At 49.4% G+C, this 20,597-nt stretch overlaps 2 protein-coding genes across 2 annotated transcripts; both read right to left on the reverse strand.

Moving 5' to 3' along the window:
* Window positions 1-645: 645 nt before the first annotated feature.
* On the reverse strand, window positions 646-13,782 carry xpo1a (exportin 1 (CRM1 homolog, yeast) a). The gene is made up of 25 exons (XM_074690933.1): window positions 13,208-13,782; window positions 11,612-11,744; window positions 11,388-11,489; window positions 9,853-9,925; window positions 9,706-9,767; window positions 9,582-9,626; window positions 9,313-9,494; window positions 9,170-9,218; window positions 8,966-9,085; window positions 8,534-8,662; window positions 6,530-6,688; window positions 6,130-6,312; window positions 5,765-5,903; window positions 5,402-5,583; window positions 5,150-5,306; window positions 4,904-5,067; window positions 4,688-4,822; window positions 4,174-4,357; window positions 3,950-4,056; window positions 3,595-3,789; window positions 3,339-3,507; window positions 2,092-2,226; window positions 1,842-2,001; window positions 1,667-1,763; window positions 646-1,525 (listed from the first exon to the last, which is right to left on the reverse strand). The coding sequence occupies exons 2-25, from the start codon at window positions 11,735-11,737 to the stop codon at window positions 1,379-1,381; spliced, it is 3,201 nt and encodes a 1,066-aa protein (XP_074547034.1). The 5' UTR covers window positions 11,738-11,744; window positions 13,208-13,782; the 3' UTR covers window positions 646-1,378.
* A 310-nt stretch (window positions 13,783-14,092) lies between these two features.
* fam161a (FAM161 centrosomal protein A) lies at window positions 14,093-20,333 on the reverse strand. The gene is made up of 7 exons (XM_074682280.1): window positions 20,065-20,333; window positions 18,637-18,905; window positions 17,088-18,305; window positions 16,723-16,890; window positions 16,547-16,646; window positions 14,880-15,001; window positions 14,093-14,799 (listed from the first exon to the last, which is right to left on the reverse strand). The coding sequence occupies exons 1-7, from the start codon at window positions 20,200-20,202 to the stop codon at window positions 14,496-14,498; spliced, it is 2,319 nt and encodes a 772-aa protein (XP_074538381.1). The 5' UTR covers window positions 20,203-20,333; the 3' UTR covers window positions 14,093-14,495.
* Between the last annotated feature and the right edge of the window lie 264 nt (window positions 20,334-20,597).

Genomic DNA, 20,597 nt, shown 5'->3' on the forward strand with positions numbered 1-20,597 from the left:
AGCTTATCCAGGGGTTAAACCTCAGCAGCAAACATTTCATAAATCCAAATGAATGGTCGATCCTATTTAATGATCTAGTGATGGTTCTGGACCAGGACCTAGTCCAGTTCAGTCTCGATGCACTAAGGGCTAAGACAATTCCCTTTGTAGATTGTTTTAAAGACAGAATAATGATTCCACAAATCTGGGACTGTGATCTAACAAGTCTTAAAACTGACTATAAGTCAAGTCTAGATCTGATAACTTTAGAATCTGAGGTTTCGGATCAGGGCCTGATCTGTTGGGGTTGGAAAAGGATTTAAGAAACCCATAAATCAACTTTTCTAGTAAGAAAGCATTTCACAAGAAGAATGAAGGGTTTAAAAATCTGCGGGCATGTTTTATAAAGTCTGTAGACGTCTAAGATGGTCTGTTTTTCAGGTACTATCACCCAGAGAATGAGAGCTTCACAAACTCAAAAGTCTTGCAGGCCTGCTACAACATCCTGGTCGAGACCTGAAACGTCCAGATACTGTGGTTCTAGATCAAGACCTAGTCCATTATGGTCTAGATACCACAGTGAAGGCTCAGTTTCTTGAAATGTCACCAGTGAAATAAAAGTTTCACCATGCTCACAGAGTCTGTAGAGCGAGATAAAATCATCAGTCTGACACTTTGCTTTTTGTAAAAATAGCCAACTTTATATTGTCAGAGTACTAAGACAGCTTTACAAACAGGATGATATGCACACAGCCGTCCCTCTCATCCACACACAGAGCGCTCACACCCCAGTCCTGACTCCATCAGAACCCCGAGTCCTGACTCTGTCAGAGCCCAAAGTCCTGACTCCGTCAGAACCAAAGAGAAACAGAAACACTGACGAACTGAAAAACAAAGGAAGCAGGAAGTCTGATTGGACCCTTTCAGAGTCTCACGTTTCCTGCAGAAACCAGAGCAGTCTGTTAGCCGACCATCACAGGTGTCATCAGTTTATTTTACATATTCACAAAGAGGGGGAGGGGTGAGGGGGTGGGGGGGTCGGGGGTCAGACAGCAGGGGCCAAAAGAAACACCTCTCCTCATGCAGGGGTAAAAGGTTGCAAAAACTAAGCTTTAATAAGCAAAATGAACAAAAGATGGCGCGTGACACAAAATGTCTTCGTATAAAACAGGAAGTAGCAAAACAAAAGCAGGACAGGGATCCAGATCAGGTGGGGGAGGGGTCAGGACAGTTCATTTACATATTGACAATGATTTGGTCGACGTCCAACCGAGTGCTGGGGTCCGTCCTTGGGCCCCGTCATTCTTTCCAAACACACGCTCACACCAACACGCTGAAAAGAAAAGGATTCATGGACAGCAAGCGTCCTCTCTCAGCCCGCCCCATGCCGCGCCAAGCCTCAGTCGCACATCTCTTCGGGCAACTCGTGAGGGTTCAGGATTCCTGGCACCGACATCTGGATCTTGTGTTTCTCCTCCTGGGCCTGACGTAGAGCTGTCTCCCTCTCCTCCAGGAAGAGGTCTGTGGTGTCCTCGCCGGCAAACTCCTGCAGGGAGCAAACAGAGGCAGGAGGCTTCAGACCCAGGCCTCAGACGGAGCTTTGACTGCGCTCTCTGACCTATCACTGGCTCCGTGTCATTTCCTGAGTCTGAGTGTGTGTGTGTGTGTCAGGGAACATCACTCTCACCTTGATCTGCACCAGGAAGTCCCTCAGGTGCTCCTTGAAGGCGGGGATGTCCTGGTTCAGGCTGAACAGACCCGTTACGAACACCTTGACCTGGGCGCTGAGGACACACGTCATTAGTGGGCAGCGGGTCAGTGGACATCAGACTACACTTCCTGTTTCAGCGAGGCCTACTTACTCCTGCAGGTGAGGGAACGCCGTCTTCAGCAGGTTGGCGATGTACTCCTGGACGTGCGCCTGGTTGCTGGCTGAGCTGGCGGCGTTCAGAGCGATGCTGACCTTCCCCTCCTCCACCAGGTTGAACATGTAGGCCAGGATGGTGGCGTGCATGGTCAGACCTGCAGACAGGAGCAGGGGCATTAAACCTCATCACTCTTCAAAGTCAGCCCCTCAGGGTGAACACGCTCAAACATGGCGTCTGTCTGTACCTGCAGTGTGCGAGGTGTCGGTGACCACGGAGAAGATGTGCTGCAGCACGTCGCAGAAATACGTCTGGTAGAAGCTCTGTGCCGCTGCCTCCTCCGCCGACACGTTCTGCAGGAGCGTGTAGAGGATCTGGAGACCTGCAGGGGGCGAGAGGACCACAGGGGTCACAGGTCATAGAAATGAAACAGGTCGCCGTGACGACGGCTCCTACCAACACTAATGTGTTTGTTTCCTGCTGGGAAGACAAATCCAACCAGGGCCTTCAGGAAACCAGGACAGACCCAGAGTTTGTGACTCTTCAGTGCTGCACGTGGACTCTGGTCCTGTGGTCTTACTGCCCTCTGCTGGTCTGGTGCTGTAGTACAGTTACTTTTATTTTCTCCACTTGTCACTGGTAGATTTACTAAGTCTTCCTGGGACCTCAGGCCCTGGTGGAATGGTAACTGAGACCAGGCCACAGGAGCCATCTAGGTCCTGGACCGTTTAATGACACAGCTCCTAAAAATGATCGGTTTGACTTTAACAAAGAAAAGAAGTTGTTGTGGTCTGCTGTCTCGGTCTAACCTTGCAGAGCAGATGGACCTGCCTGATTCAGTTTCTGAAATCCTGCAGGTCCATCTTGCCAGGCTCCACTGACCAATAATTTAACTCAGCTGAATTCTGGCCCAATCAGGGAAGAGAGGCGGGAGCTGTGGGAGCAGACGTGACGTCAGCAGACAGCGTTCCTTTGATTCCTAAGTTAAATTTATAAAAACAGCAGCAGTCGTCTAACGCCTTTTTTACAGCTGTCGCTCGTGATTCTGTAGTTGTTCATCTATTGTTTCTTAGAAGCATCGGCTCACATAAGCTACGTCACACCGTGGCTTGATGTGGATTGGTCTGTGGTGAGTGTGTCAATCACAACGGTCGTCCAATCACCAGCTGCTGATTTTTTTTAAACTCCTGCCTCTGAAAACAAACCTGAAGAGCTGCTACCCAGATGGACTAGTGAAATATTTCCGTGGCGGATATATGAAACTGTCCGTCTGGCGTGTCAGGGTTAGTCTCGTTCTGTCTGCGGTAAAACCTGATGAGGTCAGCAGTTTAACTTTGAGAACTCGTGACGTGGTCTTCAGACCCGCTGACTGTAAATGAGCAGTTTTCAGCCACGTCTCTGCAGTGATGGGTGCTGAAGGGTCTCTGTCTGAAACAGATGGCCAGCTGATCCTCAGAGGGACAGACCAAACAGCTCTCAGGTAGGGGGTCATACCTGTGTCGGCCACGTTCCTCATGGTGTGCTTGAAGGCCCAGATGATGGAGTCCAGGATCAGCTTGAACTGGGCCGGCGCGATGGACAGGAAGGCAGGGAAGCACTGCGAGGTGGCGGCTTGTAGGAGGTAGAAGAAATGAGTTCTGTGTTCTGGGAATTCCTCAAAGTCCTGACCACAGAGGGGACAACGAGAGCAGGTGAGTCTGGATCTTCAGCATTTCCCTCAACCACCTGTGGGGGGAGCACTCAGACCCACCTTATTGATCATGTTCAAAGTGCACTCGAAGACGGCGTCGAAGATCTTGGGGATTTCTGCGGTGATGTGGACGCCCAGCTTGTTGACGATGGTTGCCATGGTGCTGAGGACCTCGGGCTCTCTGGCAGCCGGAACGTTCCTCTGGTAGTCGATGAGCACCGCCTCCAGCAGGGGGGGCACAAAGTTCTCTCCCACCTGAGAGGAACACAAGACATGTTAGAGACACGCTAAAGACACGCTAATGACACATTTATAGACACGTTACAGACACGCTAAAGACACGACAAGTCGACGACACGCCTCAGAGATGCTTCGTGGCTGAAGGGTCAGAGGGGAAAGAGAAGGCCTGTCTCACCATCTGAGGGTCGTTGGAGCGGCTGACCCACCCCGAGATCAGCTTCAGCGTCTCTCTCTTCACCGTCCTCATGCTCCTGATCAGAGGCTGCTTCGTCACCATCTCACCTGCAGGTGGACCAATCAGAGAGCGCGTTACAGTACAGCAGGAGGAGCTGGTCTCATTAAAGGAAGGAAAAAGGAAGTGGAGCAGGAAGTGGAGCAGGAAGTTGAGCAGGAACTAACCGTTGCTCTGCACGGCTGAGGAGATGTTTTCACTCAGGCACTTGTAGACGTTGAGCATGTCCAGGTAGATCCGTCCCAGCTGGACCACGAAGGGGTGACCCACGGCTTTGCAGGCGCGGACGTTTGTCTTGAGGATGCTGCCGAGCTGACGCACCGTCTCCGCGTCCTTCAGGATGTCCACGTTCTGCAGCACAGTCCACAGTTAGTTCAGCGTACTCACCAGGTCATAAAACAGGGGTGTGGTCTCTGCAGCCTCACATGTCTGATGTCTAGTTCTGAAGCCAATCAGGGGGAAGGGGCGGGGCTTTAAAGAGCCAGCAGCTCAAACAAAGTGTCCCAGACAGGATGAGGGTTTCTAAACAGCAGGGACAGAACTGTGGGGAGACACTACGGGGGCTCCAGAGGGACAGAATACAGACTGAGAACAGAAGACCACCCCCCTTTGAGGTGGATCAGGGGGATCAGGGGGATCTGGGGGATCGGGGGATCTGGGGTCAGGGTGTGTCCTCCTCACCTTGGTGGCCTGCTGGATGATGCTGTCCCACACCTGGTTGGGCAGCAGCATGTACTTCTCTATCAGCAGCTCCTGGACGGCCTGGTCGGTCTGGGCGCCGATCATGTAGCCCACGGCCTCGTAGAAGGTGTGGACCTGTGAGGGGCGGAGTTTGACTCGTCAGCTGTGAACGGCGAGTTGACCGCTCTGACATCACAAACCCTGAACGGGACCCACCTGCTGTGGCTGCAGGTCGCAGATGATGGTGTTGATGTTGTTCAGGATCTCGTCGATGAACGGCATCACCTCGCCCACCTGCACCTGGACAAAATGACGCCGGCACTTCTGGGCGATCTTGATGAAGGTGTCGCACGCCATGTCCTGCACGCCGTCATGCGTCTCTGTGTGGAGGAGAAGGAGGAAGTGTCAGGACGAGCCTGAGCCAACATTCAGACTCACTGGTTAAAGGATCAGGACCCTCACCGTGCATGAACTCAAACAGCTTGTTGACCACGGTCTTCAGGAACTTCCAGTGGGCGCGCAGGAACCGAGGGTACTGACCCACGATGTACATGATGTTTGAGGCGATGATGGCTTTGTTGTCCTTCCCCCTCTTCTGCTCACACAAGCCGAGCAGGTCCTGAGCGTGCACGCACACACACACACACACACATTAACACTCTGCAGTCTGAGCCTGCTTCATGGCGTCACAAACGTCCGGCGTTGGAGCCCCACCTTGATGACGGTGACCAGGAACCTCTTCTCGTCCTCCTCGTGCATGGCGCCGCTGATGGAGCCGATGGCCCAGCAGAGCATGTTCAGGTTCCTCCACGACCACTCCGTGCCGTTCACCTGGTTGTGGAGCTTCTCCGTCATGATGCGTTCAGTGTCGGCGTAGTCCAGATGGGTCAGGTACACTGAGGACGCCACAGAGACAGAGACACGCCAGCGTCTGTGAGGAAACGCTCTGACACAGCTCGGGTTTTCACTCATGGCAAGCGTGTAGTTAGCATTTGGTTTGTGTGAATGGTTTGCGTTTGTAGTTTGCGTGGGGTTAGCGTGTGTTGAAGCCAGGAGCTGCTGCGCTCCGACTCTCACCCAGAGTCTCCCTCATGTTCTTGTAGAGGTTGATGGCGTCTGTGTCCTTCATGAACTCCCTCACCACCTCCCCCTGGTCGTTCTCCACCACCAGCACCTCCTCTGGCTTGGCCATGCGGCTCACCATCAGCAAACGCACCTACCAGGAGGAGACGGGAGGAGAGGAGAGTAAGAGGAGAGGAGAGGAGAGGAGAGGAGAGGAGAGGAGAGGAGAGGAGAGGAGAGGAGAGGAGAGGAGAGGAGAGTAAGAGGAGAGGAGACACCTCCTGCACCTCTCTGAACCACTCCACAGACTGACTGCCTGGACCCAGCTCCTCCCCTGACCTGGGGGAGGAGCTGAGGAGTACGCTGCAGTAACGTCTCACCTGTGAGAGCACGGGCAGGTAGAGGTGTCTTCGTGGGGGGACGTCCGATAGCAGCGGGGTGCTGGAGGTGGAGAAAGGACTCTCTCTGTAGAGCTCGGCTGCCAGGTGGTTCCAGTACTCCAGACAGATCTTAAAGATCTCCGTCTCCTCCACCTCTGACACCAGCAGCATGTAGTGAAGCGCCTGAGGAGAGACACACCCAGGCTTTTATCCAGGTGGAATCAGGACAAAACATACAAAAAAAAGAGGAGAAGGCGGGAGGAGCACACGCTGGACGTGGGGAGGGAGTGTCTTTTCATAATCCCAGCACCAGAGGAGGAGGTGGAGGAGGAGGAGGTGATAAACACAGACCCAGCGTGTTATAACAGTGTTCTCTAACGTCATGCTCAGCTCTCCTTACCTCCATGAGCGTCTCCCTCAGGTTGGGCCTCTTCTCGATGAGCTGCCCGTGCTCTTTGAGGAAGGTGCAGAGGAACAGGCTCAGGTTCTGGATGAAGTTCTGCTCGTCGTCCTTCCCGTTGGAGTAGGCCAGTCTGATGTTGGTGTTCAGAGGCAGCATCTGAAAAGCGTCAGACGTCACAGCCTGAGACCATTTATCTACGCACCACACTCACTGCAGCCGAACTGCTCCACCTTCATCACAGCCTGCGTGTGTTTGGCTTCAGAGCACGACACGAGACCGCCCAGGATCTGCAGACCTGCAGTCTTCAGATCCTCAATAAATCCTGGTCTAATGAGCAGATTATCACACCTCTATCAGACTAAACCAGGAGGACTTCCTCTGTGTCTGAACAGCTGCTGTAACCTGGATCTCCTCTGACACGTTCAGCTGAAGGTCTCCACTTTACAGGGTCACTCTTTAAACCAGAACACCAGGAGCTGACAGAGACACATTCACACCATCAGGCTCAGAGACCCTTAGACCAAGACCAGTCCAGCTGGGGGTCAGCTTACTGTGGACTGAGGTCAGAAACACTTGACCCTTCAGGCCCTGCACCTGAAGTTCCTGGACTCTGACCCAGGGCCTGTATGAACGACCAGCCCAGAGTGATGGACATGGATCACTTAGACCAATGGAGACAAAATAATGGACTGGTGGTCTGCATGAGGGGGACACATAAGGGACACATGTGCAGGTGAAATTTGTTGGATCAGGGTTTTTCGGAAAGGTCCCAGACATGTGAAAAATGACATGTGCCTGTCTGTCATTGAGCCATAAGTTAAGTTTTGGGGTCATGCATGGACACGCGTTGATGGCTTGTCCTGTGTGGACTGACTGGACCTGCATATGGGCCCTGGTTCCTGAGGATGAAAAGTTCTTTACCAGATAGTTCAGAAAGTTCCTGTTTGTCAATGGAGGGTCTGTACAGAGAGATCTGGATTCAAAGAAAGACGCTCAGCTCTCACGTTCAGCAGCTGGTTTGACGAGACAGAGACAGCCAGAGACAGTCAGAGACAGCCTGAGACAGTCAGAGACAGTCAGAGACGGCCTGAGACAGCCAGAGACAGTTAGAGACAGTCAGAGACAGTTAGAGACAGTTAGAGACAGTCAGAGACAGTCAGAGACAGTCAGAGACAGTTAGAGACAGTCAGAGACAGTTAGAGACAGTCAGAGACAGTCAGAGACAGTCAGAGACAGTTAGAGACAGTCAGAGACAGTTAGAGACAGTCAGAGACAGTCAGAGACAGTCAGAGACAGTCAGAGACAGTTAGAGACAGTCAGAGACAGCCAGAGACAGTCAGAGACAGTCAGAGACAGTTAGAGACAGTCAGAGACAGTCAGAGACAGTCAGAGACAGCCAGAGACAGTTAGAGACAGCCAGAAACAGCCTGAGACAGCCAGAGACAGCCAGAGACAGTTAGAGACAGCCAGAGACAGTCGGAGACAGCCTGAGACAGCCAGAGACAGTCTCAGACAGCCCCAGAGACAGTCAGAGACAGTTAGAGACAGTCAGAGACAGCCTGAGACAGCCAGAGACAGCCAGAGACAGTCAGAGACAGTCTCAGACAGTCAGAGACAGTCAGAGACAGTCAGAGACAGCCTCAGACAGTCAGAGACAGTCTCAGACAGTCAGAGACAGTCAGAGACAGTCAGAGACAGCCTCAGACAGCCAGAGACAGTCAGAGACAGTATGAGACAGTCAGAGACAGTATGAGACAGTCAGAGACAGTATGAGACAGTCAGAGACAGTATGAGACAGTCAGAGACAGTATGAGACAGCCTGAGACAGTCAGAGACAGTCTCAGACAGTCAGAGAACACACAGCATGGTACGAATAGGTGGACAGCTAATTATTGCCATCACTGGATCAGACTGAAAACAACAAAACACCGTCAGACTCAAGCATGCTTCAGTGTGAGTGTGAGTGTGTGTGTGTGTGTGTCTGTGTGTGTGTGTGTGTACCTGTTTGAGCTGGCACATGGTGAGGGTAAACAGGTTGACAAACTGCTCCTCGTACTGATTGACGCTGACTCCAGCGATCTCCGTCAGACACTTCAGCGTCACGTTACGAAACATGGGCACGTTCAAGAACTGAGCGACACAAAAACAAGTTTTTAAACAAGTGTGATATATTTATATTTAATGTTCACTAATGTTAAATGTTTGTGTCAAACATTAAACATCAGTATTTATTATGAAAAGTGATGTAAAACGTTTGTGTTTTATGTTTATATCTAACGTTCATGATGAAGACTGATGTCAAACGTTTGTGTTTTATGTTTATATCTAACGTTCATGATGACGACTGATGTCAAACGGTGAAGAAGCTTTTGATGGTCACAGATTAATAATCTGAGGAGGGTTTTTGATGCGGCTGCAGATGATCGGTGGTACCTTGTAGACCAGCGTGCTGATGAGTTTGGTCTCGAAGATGTATCCTAAAGGAATCCAGTTCAGGAAGCGGAGGAGAGTCTCCAGTGTGGCGTGGACCAGTGGGGCATTCTGGGAGTTTTCCTGCTCAGTAGAGACGTGGGTTCAGTATTTCCTCAGTGACAGAGACGCAGACGCTCAAAGGCTTAAAAATGGAGCTGATCTTACCATGACAAACTGGCAGAGCTGGAATATTTGGGAGAACTCGTTGCACATGCTGAAAGAAGGAGGAGGAACCATCAGACGCTGAACTGGAGCACAGAAAGCCCACGTCCCCCCCCACGTTACACCGACCCCTCTGATCTGGTTACCTGTCTTTGAGGTGCTTGGCCTTCACCTGGGTCATCTGTCCACTGGAGAAGTCAAACACCTCCTCGCTGAGCAGCTTGAGGATGATCATGTTGTTCTGACACAGGCTCTCGCTGGTCCGACTGGCTCCCACGATGTCGCTGATGAAGGTGGGCCAGTGTTTGGGCCACTCCTGCTTCAGGATCTGAACCACAGGGGCAGGTCTGAGCGTCAGCGGCTCCATCCGTCAGATCAGAGAGTTTACAGAGCAGCTTTACAAACCTCTACTCACCTGGACCAGGATCATGTTCAGTTTGGAGATGTACACGCCCTCTTTCTGCAAAAGGAAACAGGAAGTGTCGTCAGCACAGAGCAGAGGGATGTTTGCTGCAGTGACACCTGGTGGTATGACTCACCTCCATGTTTGCAGGGTCAGAGGACGTCTTGATGATCAAACCCACCACATATTTCTTGATGCCTGAAAGAGAATCCACAGGTATGATTGGAGGATGGCCAACGTTTACAGAGCGAGCAGCAGCCTTTCAGAGCGGCTTTGGACTGACCTTCACACTGGTTTCTGGGCAGGATCTTCCAGCGTGTTTTGATGACCGTCTCCAGAATCTGCAGCGCGTAATACTGAGGAGAGAACAGAGACGTAGAAAACACACTGAGCCATTGGTCCAGGTCGCAGTAGACACCAGCTTCCTGCAGCTGGACCTTTCTTTGCACCTCAGCTGTTTTTAAGACACAGACTTTTTAAAGACTGATCATCTAAACTGCAAACTGTGTTAGTATTTCAGAAAGAAACAACTCACACTGGTCAGATCTGATCATTTCCTTAAAACGACAGAGATCCACCAACATCGAACTGTTCAAAGTGTCTAAGCTGAGGCTGCAGATTGGATTATTACACCTCAACCGTTACACTGCTTCTATTCTTCTGTTTTTACTGTATTCTAATGTTTCTGCTTTTATTCTTTTGTTTTTACTGGATTCTACTGTTTCTGTTTCTATTCTTCTGTTTTTACCGGATTCTAATGTTTCTGTTTCCATTCTTTTGTTTTTACTGGATTCTAATTTATCTGCTTCTATTCTTCTGTTTTTACTGGATTCTAATGTTTCTGTTTTTACTGGATTCTAATGTATCTGTTTCTATTCTTCTGTTTTTACTGGATTCTAATGTTTCTGTTTTTACTGGATTCTAATGTATCTGTTTCTATTCTTTTGTTTTTACTGGATTCTAATTTATCTGCTTCTATTCTTCTGTTTTTACTGGATTCTAATGTTTCTATTCTTCTGTTTTTACTGGAATCTAATGTATCTGCTTTTATTCGTCTGTTTTTACTGGATTCTAATGTTTCTGTTTCTATTCTTTTGTTTTTACTGGATTCTAATTTATCTGCTTCTATTCTTCTGTTTTTACCGGATTCTAATGTTTCTGTTTCTATTCTATATTTTACTGGATTTTAATGTTTCTGTTTCTCTGTTTTTACTGGATTCTTATATATCTGTTGCTATTCTCGTTTTTACTGTACTCTACTTTTGCTTGTTGAAATGATGTGGCTGTGTTTTCTCCTGATCAGAGAGAATGGGGTTTAAAGAAATCAGGAAAAATCAGTCTCAAAGTCGACTGTTATCTCTTCGTGTCCGGCTAACCAAACCTCTACACAGGCTAGCTTCTCTTAGCATTTTTCCACTCTCTAACACCATGGAGTGGATTAGGAGAACATGGATCTCATCTCCACCCAGAACTCCTGAGGTGGTCGTCCAGAGGCGGCAGCGGCAGGCTGTAGTGGGTGTATGACAGTGAACGGGCTAACCTGATGATGTCTGTGCTGGTAGCTGCTTTCCTGTCTCAGTGATAACAGAAGTGACTGATGAATGAGGAGCTGGGAAACAGAAGCATTCAGAGGACGTGGCAGTGTGATGTGAGAGTGTGATGAGCGTTGTTTTACTTTCTCTGAGACACCAGGATTAACTGCTGGATTTCCTAAAGTCTGAACACCTCGACCTGATGAAGATAAACATCAGCTCACGCCACCACACCCTGCCTGACACCGTCATCAAGCAGAGGGTTCATGGTTTTGTTGGCACCTACTTTAGTTTTCATGTTCTGGGAGAACTCCAGGATGGTGTCCACCCTGGTCCAGGCGTCTGGATGGTCCTTCAGGTTGGTGAGGACTTCCTGGGCCATTCGTTGCTAAAGGAGGGTCAGGACAAACACTTTATGAGCTGCAGAAATCAATCAGGTTTATTTCATCTGTCACTGAACCAAACCCAAGAAAGCCACAAGGAGGCCCCCCGGAGAAAAGGTGTCTGCACCTGGGAGCCGATGTCGTGGTACATGGAGTTGACAACATTGTCCAGCAGGTTGATGTCGAGCTTTTGATTGAAGTCCAGCAGCTGTCTGGCTGGGTGATCGGCCAACATCGTCATTTCTGCTGGCATAGAGCTTCTGGGAGGGAGGGGTGAGCAAAGATTCACACGTCAGCCACAGAGCGCAGAAGCTACACATGCAGCTGGATTTAAAAACACTCAAAAATCACAACAAAGGGCTTTCTCCACTTTGACCCTGAAAGGTTCATATTATATTCGTTATTTTTCATTAAATATTTTAACCCTTTTGGTTTAAAATGGGATTATTTCAGCTCATAACTCATGAAAATCAAAAATTTTAGAGTCTCAGATTGGAAGACAAAAGTCTGAACTTCTGGTGATTCTTCTTCAGGGTTCAGATCAGGTGACCTGAATGGCCAGAAGTGTCTTCACATCAAAAATTTGACAGCTGTCGTCTCTCTCCTGAAAATGTCAGTCCATGGTGGCTCAGTCCACCTCTCTGGAAGTTCTCATCAGTCCTCTCAAAGCTGCACTACTCTGTTGCTTGTGCACCTTAAGTTCTTAAATTGATGGTCTGCTGGTCCAATCAAGGCTGCGCTCCTCTTTTTAACACATTTTCCTTTTATGGTCAACTTTCAGAGCAGTCTGTGAGCAGCTCAACGTTCTAGTGGCTTAACACTTCATATGGAAGGTTGGTTATTGTCTTCTGGACTATTTTTTACAAGCTGTACCATAACCCAGAGATACACGGTACATTTTCTGTTTAAGTAGAGAATTTTCAAAGTCTAAATGAAATATTCAAAACTGCAAGATAAGGTTTCCTGACTTCTTTTTTTGAGCTTTCTGTCATAAACAGAAAAAGATTGAAGTATTAAGTTCAAGATGAAATGAGTGACTGATTTAATACATTTTCATTTTTTAAAACCAGACTTTTTCATTAATTGTTTTAGATGCACTTGAAAGAGCAAAACCAGGCCTTTAACCCTTAGACACATGCATGATTGGACCCTACATTTTCCATGGGTGAGTAAAAAATGACCTGTATAAAAAATATGTTTTCATGACACTTCCACTTAGGGAGGCTTGGGGTAGACATTCAAATACTGCAGTGTACACTTGTGTTATGCTAGTACAAGAACTCCAAAATTTAATGAAATCATACATCAAAAGTCAGGTGAATGGAGGTGTTAAGATCATAGTAGGTTTCATTTTTACTTTTTGCACCAGTGAGTCAGAGATGAGTTACTCCAACCCATCCAAAGTGTGTCACTGCAGCCCTCGTGGTCAAATCATGACGTGCGTTGAAACGAAACTTGTAGAAGATGAAACAGCGCCTCCTGCTGCTGAATTAATGCTGCAATCACCGCAGTCCTCTTTTAGCTCCAGTAATGAGACTTTTACAGGGTCATTTAAGGCTTGATGTAGCAAATATGTAGGAGGCAGCGCCTCACTGACGCTGAAATGGTGGGTTAGCTCAACTAACCGTTAGTTCAAAGAAAATAACAATATTCATTAAACTGACGGATGCTAACGTTAGCCCACGCTGGGTGAGTTAGTAACCGTTGATCTGGTGGAACTTACCTTGTATGATTTGTCCACTCGTGGAAAAAGTGTTGTTCAAAGCAGGGATGTGAGTCTTGTTAACGCGTGGATAAATGTACTTTTATCTCATGGCACTAGTTTGAACGCTGCTAACCTCCGGTGGCTAATGTTAGCTTTCTGTGATGACATCAACAGCAGCTACCGTCGGGAATCGAACGGTTGATGACTCTATATCAGGAGCTTTCCGTAGTTTCCACACAGTCTGTTGTTTCTCGTCTTCGACCAGTCTAACATTTCTCTCTCTAACTATCACTGATTCTAGCCAACTCCCATTAGCAATTTAGCATGCTAATGGAAAGCCAATGCTGACTCGAGTCTCCTGGCTAACGTAAGCTAAGCTAATAACATAACTTCACGGAGTCACACTAAGAGCGATATTCCGGCTCATAATCACGAGCTTTTATTTCTGGATCTATTCGTATTCACTGTTGGAGAGCAGAGGTGTTTTAATGCGTGTAGTCTGCTCTTCCCCTCAGCTCATGCTTCCAAACACGGACCGGTCTAAACCGGTTGAGACCGGGATATTCATTCTCGGTGCTTCGGCCCATCGCGCGCCGCGTAAAATTTGGACTATGTACCCGCCCCTTCCCAACCCGATTGGCTGCGCTGCTGCCGACGTCATCCTGTGTCATAGGCTGGGTGCGGCTGTCAATCTGACTCTGCTCCCGCCCTCTGTTTTGGCTCCAGTTTGACTTTGGTTCTGACTGGCTGTAAACTTTGAAAAACAAAAACATTACCTTATAATCCTAGAAAGCCTAAATGAGTTATTGCTTTTAAATATGAGGCTTTATTTGTGACGATTCAAAGACAAAACAACAATTTTACTATAAATAATATGAACAAGATGCAAATGCCTAGCTGAATATGAAAGTTATCGTATGCCTTTATATTATCTTTTATCCAAAACACAATCAAATACTTTTTATACTACTTTTTAGTAGAACAATTAATGCTAATTATATAGCTATCCAAAGAGCTTTTTGATGGAGGACGCTTTTGCAGTTGTAGAAAAAAGGAAAAAAAAAGGTGTGAAAAAGAAAATAACTGTTATAATAACCTTTAGCTGTGACTAAAATGTAATGCATTGTAATAGTAAACCTATGAATAGAAAATCATTTAAAAAAACCACCAGTGATACACGCCTGAGGTTAGAGATATTCTGTTTTACAATAATTTATCATCTAATAATCTTAGGAGTAAAAAGCATCCTCTGAAGTGTCCAGTCAGCTCCATTTTTGATCGCCACAGAGCATGACGTAAGATGACATCACTCCTCCGTTTCCTGCTGCTTAGTGTCAACATCACGCTCGCTGTCGTCAGAGTAATTCTCGTGGTCGTCAGAGTAGTTCTCATGGTCATCTGAGTAGTGGTGACTGTCGTCTGAGTAGTGCTGATCCTCTCCCTGGTCGTCCTGATCTGGTCTGCCAGCGCCCTGACCGTCACGCTGGATTGATGACGCTTCATCCATCCCCCCTTCCTTGCCCTTTGGCTCTTCTTCGGAGTCTTCATCATCCAAAAAGACTTTTCTGTAGAGGACAGGTTCATGTCCGGTGTCTGTCTCCTCTTGGTCCCTATAACAGAAGGACACAGTCATCTCTTAATGGACCCGCTGGGTGGACTTGAACAAAGAGAACAGGTTGAACTTCTTTACCTGTGTTTTCTGCTGGACGATGGCGAGGGTTTTCCCGCCTTGCCACTGATGAACTCTTCGGTCAGATCACATCCGTGCAGCGTGTGTGTGTAGCGCTTCTCTGCTGCCTGTTTGGCATTCCTCTGTTAACGAAGCACATTAACAGGTAGGCTGAGTGAGGAGGCAGGAAGAAACAGCTCTCTCAGATACTCACACACTGCTGGCTTCATCTGTTCAAGACATGCACGCTCTCTTGGTAACAAAGCAGAGAAATACAGAAAACTACTGCACAAAAACTGGACCTGAAAATCCCCCCTAAACTGACTCTGAAACCATTTTTAAAATCCCTCTGAGTCTGATCCTGAGACTGATCCTGAGGCCCTGTTTACACGGAGACTCCGGCAACGATATTTCCTTTGCGTTTTCAAAAGCCACCCGCGTTTACATGAGGACGGCGTGAAAACGATCCGCGTTCACACGACTCCAGGAGGACAAGTCTCCTCTTCTGTTCTTTCTTTTTCTGCCGTTTTGTTGTGTGAGACGGTCGGCAATCCAACCATAACGAGCATTACCGCCACCTACTGGCTCAACTGGAAATGTGGCTGCGCGCGGAGCCTTCACCTGAAACTGCGGTGACGTCAGCGTTTCACCCTGAGACGCTCCGCTCTGTCTTTACACGAAGCTGGATGGAGGAGCGGATTCAGATCTTTCCACTCTGGGGAGCGTTTTCAAAAGTTTGCGTTTTCACTGAAAACGCAATGTGGTCTCGTCTAAACGGAAGGCCAAAACGCAACGAAATGTTTGCGGAATCGACCGTTTTCGGCGTCATGTAAACGGGGCCTGAGTCTGATCCTGACTCTGACCTCAAACTGACCCTGAAACTCTAAAAATGATCCCCTGGTAGAGTCTTCTCTCCTGGTCTCCGAGGTCCCTGTATTTTGTCCAGGGTCGTACAGAGCCGTCACACAGTCTGTGAGTTGGGGTTTACCTGAGTGTGTTGGTGTTTACCTGAGTGTGTTAGTGTTTACCTGAGTGTGTTGGTGTTTACCTGAGTGTGTTAGTGTTTACCTGAGTGTGTTGGTGTTTACCTGAGTGTGTTAGTGTTTACCTGAGTGTGTTAGTGTTTACCTGAGTGTGTTGGTGTTTACCTGAGTGTGTTAGTGTTTACCTGAGTGTGTTGGTGTTTACCTGAGTGTGTTAGTGTTTACCTGAGTGTGTTGGTGTTTACCTGAGTGTGTTAGTGTTTACCTGAGTGTGTTGGTGTTTACCTGAGTGTGTTAGTGTTTACCTGAGTGTGTTGGTGTTTACCTGAGTGTGTTAGTGTTTACCTGAGTGTGTTGAGGTTTACCCGAGTGTGTTGGGGTTTACCTGAGTGTGTTGGGGTTTACCTGAGTGTGTTGGGGTTTACCTGAGTGTGTTGGGGTTTACCTGAGTGTGTTGGGGTTTACCTGAGTGTGTTGGGGTTTACCTGAGTGTGTTAGTGTTTACCTGAGTGTGTTGAGGTTTACCCGAGTGTGTTGGGGTTTACCTGAGTGTGTTGGGGTTTACCTGAGTGTGTTGGGGTTTACCTGAGTGTGTTGGGGTTTACCTGAGTGTGTTGGGGTTTACCTGAGTGTGTTGGGGTTTACCTGAGTGTGTTGGTGTTTACTTGAGTGTGTTGAGGTTTACCTGAGTGTGTTGGTGTTTACCTGAGCGACCTGCTCCAGCAGCAGCGGCCTCCCCTTCACCCTCTGCTTCATCTCCTTGATCTCCTGCTGGTACTCCCTCTTGCGCTGCTGCTCCTGTTTCCTGCAGGGACACAGAGACTGAATGATTATTACGGCGCCTCCTGCAGCCGGGCTCGCCGTGGATTCGTGCCGTTTACCTGAACTCTCTGAGTTTGCTGTGCTGCGTCTGCGAGAGCGCCTGGTGGGGGTCGTTGGCCTGGGCACGTTTCACCACCACCCGCTGCAGCCTCCTCTCCCTCTGCCTCTGCCTCTCCCTCCACCGCTCCTCCTCCTCCTCTGCCTTCTTCCTCTGCTCCAGCACCTTTCTACTCAGGGAGACAACGTGGTCACAGAAGCAGGAGGGTTTGGAAGGAGCGGGGACTTTGGGAAGGCGGGACCAGGGCTAAGAGGTTGGAGGATAGGAGAAGGAGTTCCCCAAACACAGGGCACGTTGGAGAAGAGCTCTGAGCTTCTTCCTATCTCAGCTAGAAAAGAGGGAGACTCTGGAGTCCTGAGCTGGTACCTCACAGCCTCGTGTCGCTTCTTCGTGGCGTCAGTGACTTTGGTGGGGAGGACCTCCAAGCTGCCAGAGAGAGACGAGCAAAGGCTTGAGTTTGGCGTCCTTGAGGGTCCAGGTCCGACGTGTGGCCAGCGCATCGACCGGGGGCTGCCTTGCTCCTTCTCGATGTCGGCCAGGATGCGTTCGCGATGCGAGGAGATGTGTGAGGTCCTCAGTTCGAAGGGTTCACATGCTGTGGTGGGCCTCACCTCCTTCTGCTTCTCCAGGTGCTTCCTGAAGCGTCTGTAGCTGGCGTCGAAGTCGGGGACCTCTTTGTTGATCTGGGGGGAATGGGTGAAGCTGTCTCCTGCGGCCGCGCTGCTCTCTTTGTTCTTCTTGCGATCGCTGAGGCGTCGTGCGAGCATGCTGGGGGGCATGGCGGCGCTGTGCAGCATCTCCTGCGCTCTCATCTGGATCTTGATGGAGCGGTACAGCTGCTCCTCCTTCATCAGCTCCCCGGAGGCGGCGGCGTACACCGACCTGGGCACAGGCTTGGCTTTGAAGGGTTTGGTCTTCTCCTGCTCCTGCTGGGCCTGGAGCATTTGCTTCTGCTCCTTCTTCAGCCGCTCCCTCTCCAGGAAGCTGAAGGGCTTCTGGACGGTTCGGTGGGGCTGATCCTCGCGCTCCCTCGCCGAGCGCCGCCGCTCCTCGCTCTTCTCCTGCAGTTCCTCATAAAGCGGGAGGTGAACGTGAGCCGGGACGGGGCTGGCTCTGAACTTCCTCTGGCACTCTGTGAGTTCCTCCAGCTGTCGCCTCAGCTCTGTGTTCTCCAGCTCCATCTCTGAACGGGTCTTGATGCCGCGCTTCCGCCTCTCGGCCTCTCGCAGCATCATGCGGAAGGGTCTGGGTACGGTCACTCTGGGCTTCCACAGATCCTGTTCCCGGTCTTTGTCCCTCCCCGGCCTCTTCTTTGCTTTTTGAGGCCTCCTCTGGTCCGTGGGCAGGCTGTGCAAGGAGGACGAGGACAGGTGGCGGTTGTGAGGGGACACTTTGAAGTCCTGCCACATGTTCTTGATGTGCTCTTTGGGAGAAAACAGCAGGCCTTTCTCCACGTAGTTCCCGGCAGCGTCATCTTCATCGTTGGAGAGGTCGGACTGTCCGGAGCCTCTCCTGAGCTCAAAAGCGGAGAAGGACTTCCTCAGACGGCGAGAAGCTGCTGGGCTGCTGTTGGCCCACATGAGCCTGACACAGAAACAAACAGCGCTTTAGGTCAGAGCAGAGGTCACCACCTGTGAGGGCGTGGGTGTGGAGCGCCCCCTCTAGGTGAGCTTACATGGTCAATTCACATTCCCTGTTTTTGGAAGACTTGACAGTCTGCAGCTCAAGAATAACTAAACAACCCCTGAGCCCCGCCTGCTTGTCAATGTCACTCCCTCCCCGTCCAATTAGATTCAAGAGGGGGCGGGACTTCTGATTTATATTGTAAATCTGGAATTTGTGAATTTTTCTGAACCAATATAAAAAAAGCGACACAGACACAGGGACGTGTGAGAGCCTCTGAGGTAATCCTGACCTGTGCCCCGTCTCCAGCGAGGCCACGTCCAGGGGCTCCATGGACCTGAGCTGCAGCTTCCTCCGGTACATGCTCTCCAGCTCGGCCATGGTGTGCAGGTGAGCCCTCTTCAGCTCCTCCAGCTTGCTGTAGTACTCCTCGTTGGAGAAGAAGATCTCGCTCAGGTCCAGGCGGTCTCCTGCTGCTCTGAAGTCTGTCAACATGAGAGGAGCGTCCTTCCCCAGGCGGTCCTCATCGCAGTACTCAGAGCCTGAGTCCTCGTACTCCAGCTGAAAAGGCCACGAGTAATTTAAAGCTCATTTTCTAATCAGTGATCACTTTCTGTCCAAATCTGAAGCCCTTTGGTTAGCTCAGTGAGGAGTGATTCAGCACACATGACTCAAGGTGGGCGTGGCTTTAATGATTTCTTTATAACCTGTGTGAAACTTCATAAATATGTACTAGTGTTATTCTTTTTTTGACAGCCAGGCCTCTTGGAGCAGAGCCACCTGCTCAGAGCGCTGCGTCTCCTCCAGGAGTAAGCTCCTTACATGCAGGGCAGTGACGTGGGCCATATGGTGAAGCAGCAAACCACAGCTTACCCCCAGAGAGCTCTACAGGAGACACGGCCTGCATCCCACCTGAGTCTGGCTGAAATATCACTGCCCTTACAATCTGCTGCCTGCACCGGGAGAGGAGGAGGAGGAGGAGGAGGAGGAGGAGGAGGAGGAGAGCTGTCGTCAGAAACAGATCAGTAATTGTTGGGGATTACGACCCACATGTAGAGTCTGATCAGCTTTTCAGACAGACAGACAGAAATAGTCCTGATAACACGTAATACAGGTCAGAGCTGCTCCACGGCGCAGACTGACCTGGAAATGTCAGCGACGCATCAGCGGGACCGGAGCAGGAAGTGTGTTCACCTCAGAAACACTCCTTACCCCCTCACATCCCCAACCTCATATCCTCCACTCTCACCTCCTCACACCCTCACATCATCCACCCTCAAGTCCTGTTACATGAAACATTAAGTATTAAATCTGAAGGTTGTTGTTTTGACTTCACTCACTGAGGAGTGATGGGAAACCAAAGACAACAAATGTATTTCTCAGCATCAGAAAATGTAAAGTAATGTGATCTTTGAGCTGCTCGGAGGATCAACCCAGAGTTATCCTCAAACACTGTTTGCAGCAGGTGTGATTATCACCTGGAAATGAAGGTGCTTCCTTCTCTGTGTGACAGCAGTGGTGATTTCTCATGATATAGAAGTGGTACAGAGCTACAGCTACATTTATCATGAAGCATTAGTGTAGCTAACTTTCCCTGAGTTTAACTGGGAGTCAGTTTGAAGGCCTTCAGTCGGACTGTTTTCATGGTTGTAAGTTAAAAAAAGGCGCTAAAAACGGTTGTGCCGCCATGTTTTCTGTGTTAGGATGATAAATGTTTCACCTCCTTCTCGTAGTCCCGGTTGTCAGTGAACAGGACCCGCTCCCTCTCGTAGGACGCTAACGGCGCCTTGGTGTGCGGGTCCACCGGGGTCTTCAGACACGACGTGACCAGGACGTTGGTCCGGTGAGGGTCGGACATGGCTCCGCCTCAGGGTCCCCGTTTGTCGGGTTCAGTAACGGTCCAAACCCGGAGGAGCCGGTCAAAGGCCCCCAAGACGAGAGATCAGGAAACTCAACCTCGGCGTCAGAGCAACAGTAGGATCCTTAGCAACGGGGGCGGAGCCTAGGGAGGCAGGAAGTGACGTCAAGAGACGGAAGCTGAAAGTCTTCGCAGTCTGTTTTAATCTTTATAAAGTCAATGGATGAATCATAACAGGGTCATTCTTTAAATGCGGTGCCTTATGCGTCTCTAGCCTAAATCTAGCGGTATTTTCTGAAAATAATAGAATTAAAAAAAAAAAAAAAATTATTTTCGTGAAATTCACTAATTATCTGTTAAAAACACAAGGATATAACTCATAAAACTGAAACAGT

This window comes from Halichoeres trimaculatus, unplaced genomic scaffold (genome assembly GCF_033239565.1).
Source record: "Halichoeres trimaculatus isolate MK-OKI-2021-1 unplaced genomic scaffold, fHalTri1.1 fHalTri1_scaffold_2, whole genome shotgun sequence".
NCBI lineage: Eukaryota > Metazoa > Chordata > Actinopteri > Labriformes > Labridae > Halichoeres > Halichoeres trimaculatus.